The sequence below is a fragment of the Monodelphis domestica genome, chromosome 2 (assembly GCF_027887165.1).
Source record: "Monodelphis domestica isolate mMonDom1 chromosome 2, mMonDom1.pri, whole genome shotgun sequence".
Lineage (NCBI taxonomy): Eukaryota > Metazoa > Chordata > Mammalia > Didelphimorphia > Didelphidae > Monodelphis > Monodelphis domestica.
In genome coordinates, this window is record NC_077228.1 from 479803701 (window position 1) to 479807164 (window position 3464).

At 39.2% G+C, this 3464-nt stretch overlaps 1 protein-coding gene across 1 annotated transcript in view; it reads left to right on the forward strand.

Moving 5' to 3' along the window:
* The window catches only part of KCNC4 (potassium voltage-gated channel subfamily C member 4), a 61676-nt gene extending 58504 nt beyond the window's left edge, over nucleotides 1-3172 (forward strand). The window contains exon 4 of the mRNA XM_007485106.2: nucleotides 737-3172. Within this exon, the coding sequence (XP_007485168.2) occupies nucleotides 737-801 (65 nt within the window). The 3' untranslated portion in view covers nucleotides 802-3172. The remainder of the gene's footprint in view (nucleotides 1-736) is intronic.
* Nucleotides 3173-3464: the final 292 nt, after the last annotated feature.

Sequence of the window (3464 nt, forward strand, 5' to 3'; positions counted from 1 at the left end):
CTAGTTGAGTGACCATGGGCAAGTTATTAACTAATATCTTTGAATATTTGTTTCAACATCTGTAGAATGGAAATAATACTACTACTACCTCTTCTGCTTACCTCAGATGTTATGAAGAAAGTCCTTTATAAACTCCAAAGCACTATATAAAATAAAAGAGACAGAGAGGGAGAGGGAAAGAGGGAGACAGAGACAGAAAAAGGAAAAAAGGAAAGAGGGAGAGGGGGAGAGAGGGGGGGAGAGAAAGAGAGAGAGAAACAGAGACAGAGTGTAAGGGAAAAAACACAGGATTTGGTGTTGGGAGAACTGAGTTGAAATTCTACTCTTTCCACTTACCAATGGTGTGACCTTGGGCAAGTCACTTCTCCATTTCAGTTTCCCAGTCTGTAAAATGAGGATAAAAGTGTTGACTACATACTACCTAGGGCAGGTGTGAGGCTCAAATGAGACAACAGAGACAGCATTTTATACACTATCAATGACTATACAAATGTCAGTTATCTTCCCTTTTTCCTTGGGTTTGTTTTCTTTTCACTATAATCAAATGTTTTTCTTTCAGTTCTTTAATTTTCAGTTTTGATAAGCCCAACCAACATCATCAAACAGGAGCATTTTCCTGTACTATGAATATAATGAATATTATATGTGAAACTATTCATCTCTATTATAGGCAACTCTTTTTTTAAGGATATATAAACATCAGGGATTCTGATCTTCCCTCTCCCCCTCCCCACAGGTACTTTGCAATCCAGTGACTCAGATCTTCTTGCTGCTCCTCCAACAAGAAACTCCGACTCCTAACGGTGGGCATTTTTGCCTGTGCCTGGAAGAATCTTCCTTTGCATCTCCACTTCCTGACTTCTGTGGCTTCCATCAAGACCCAGCTAAAATCTGACCTCATACAGGAGGAAATGGATCCTCCTTGATTCTAGTTTCTTCTCTTTGTTGATTATCTCCATTTTGTCCTGTACACCGTTTGTTTGTACAGAATTATTTTAGAGTAATTTTTTTAGAGTATTATTATTATTATTATTATGTAGAGAATTATTTTAGAGTAAATTGTTTCCTCCATTTGACTGTGAGCTCCTTAAGAGCAGGGTCTATCTATTGTCTTTCTTCATTTCCCCAACCGTTAGCTTGTTGCCTTTGACTGATTAAAAAAATTCCTTACCTTCTATCTTAGAATTAATACTAAGTTTTGTTTCTAAGACAGAAGAGTAATAAGGGTGAGGAAATGAGGGTTAAGTGACCTGCCCAAGGTCACACAGCTAGGAAGTGTCTGAGGCCACATTTGAACCCAAGTCCTCTCAGACTTCGGGCTTGACACTCTATCCATTCTATTCATCTAGCTACCCCTTCTACGTCTTTAAAATAGAGAGATCTATTCTTTTATTTCCTACCTCACATAGGTGTGAAGAGAATACTTTGTAAACCTTCAAGAGTTATATAAATATGAGCTGCTATTATTATAGGACTAATCATTGACAGGGATCTTAAAAATGTCCTAGTCCAGGGATAGCTAGGTCGCTCAGTGGATAGAGAGCCAGGCCTAGAAATGAGAGGTCCTAGGTTCAAATGTGGCCTCAGAAACTTCTTAGCTGTGTGATACTGAGCAAGTTGTTTAATCCCAATTATCTTGTCCTTTCTGCTCTTCAGCCTTGGAACTAATGCTATATTGATTCTAAGATTCTAAGGGTTTTAACATTTAAAAATCTTCTAGTCCAAGCCCATGATTTTATAAATGAAAAAATGGAGACCTAGAGAAGGGAAACAACTTGAACAAGGTAATTGTCTTGATCTGTGGTCATCTTATATATATATATATATATATGTATATATATATATATACATATATATATATATATATATAATCTGCCATTTTTCCATCTGTGAAATGGGGATAATGTTTCTTAAGCTAAGGAGGAGGAGAAAGGGGAAGAGAAGGATGAAGAAAAATAGAAAAAAAAGGAAAGAGAGAGAAACCCCTAAAGCCTGCCAATCAATATTGAAAACACAGAGACTGATGAGTTAAGGACCTCATGCCCCTCTTTCATCAATCATGGGTAGGAACTGGGAGGGGAGGGAGGAGAAAAGGAGGAAGAGATAGTCATGGAATATACCATCTTCTTAGTTTATTTCCAACCACACCTGTGAGTAAATTCTCTCAAGAGCCAAGAAAAGTCCTCACACCTGCAAGAGAGTTGAAAGAACAGAAGCAATGAAGCGAAAGCAAGCTCATCAGAGTGACTTCAACGAAATTCAGAACAGGTGGAGGGAGATGCATCAGCTAAGGCGACCAGGATGGAGACAGAGTGAGTGGGGCTGTGGCACTAAGGCAGAGGAAGGCAAAGCCTCAAAATTATCTGCATGTACCCAAAATAGAACAGCTGGGCAAAATCCTGGCTGTTTGGGTGTTTGCTGAGCTGAGCTTGTATGGGAATAGGACAGGTCAGAAAAAAATGGTTGTTTCCCCTATATAGGTAGGTCAGACTAGTTTTAGGGAAGTGTTTTATTCTAGTTCCAAAAGAGACGGGATGTGGAACAGAAGGGACTTTAGGGTGAGGGAGCTCCCTCTACCAATGCAGATAGATAAGCAACCATTCTCAGCTTAGAGAGCTATCTGGAAGCACTGAGAGGTTAACTCAGGTATCTTAGCATCATGGAGCCAGAGAGTGTTAGAGGTGGGACTTGAGCCCAAGTCATCCTGATTTCAAGGTCAACCCTACTCAAGTCTTCCTTGTCTGGAGACCAGCTTTCTATCTAGAGTCCCAAAATTCCAAAGGGTGGTTGAACCAAATTAAAATGTCATTGGGCATAGGGAGCAGCAAGGTGGCTCAGTGGATTGAGAGTCAGACCTAGAGATGGGAAGTCCTGGGTTCAAATCTGATGACCTCAGACACTTTCTAGCTGTTTGACCCTGAGCAAGTCACTTAACCCACATTGCCTTGTGCACCACTTAGCAGCATCCTTCATTGAAAGCTTCAGTTCTAGATCATCCTTGTGTATTTTTGCTAAATCTACCAACATTTGGGAAGCTGCAATTAGATTCTCCATCACTTCTGCCTTGGAACCAATACACAATATGGATTGTAAGACAGAAGGTAAAGGTTTGTTTTTTTTTAATGTCATTGGGAAATGTTTTAAAAAATAAATAAAAATATAATATAACATAGATGATGTTGATGTGTGGTTTTCTAAATTAATATATAGCCTGAGATCCATTTCAATTTGAATTTGATAACACTACACTACAACACGTGACCTCTCATATAGTATTCAATTGTTTTTTCACTTGTGTCCAATTCTTCATGACCCTAGTTGGGGTTTTCTTGGCAGAGATACTGGTGTGGTTTGCCATTTCCTTCTCCAGCTCATTTTACAGATGAGGAAATTGAGGCAAACAGGGTTAAGTGACTTGTCCAATGTCCAATACCAGATTTGAGCTTGGGAAGACAAATCCAGAC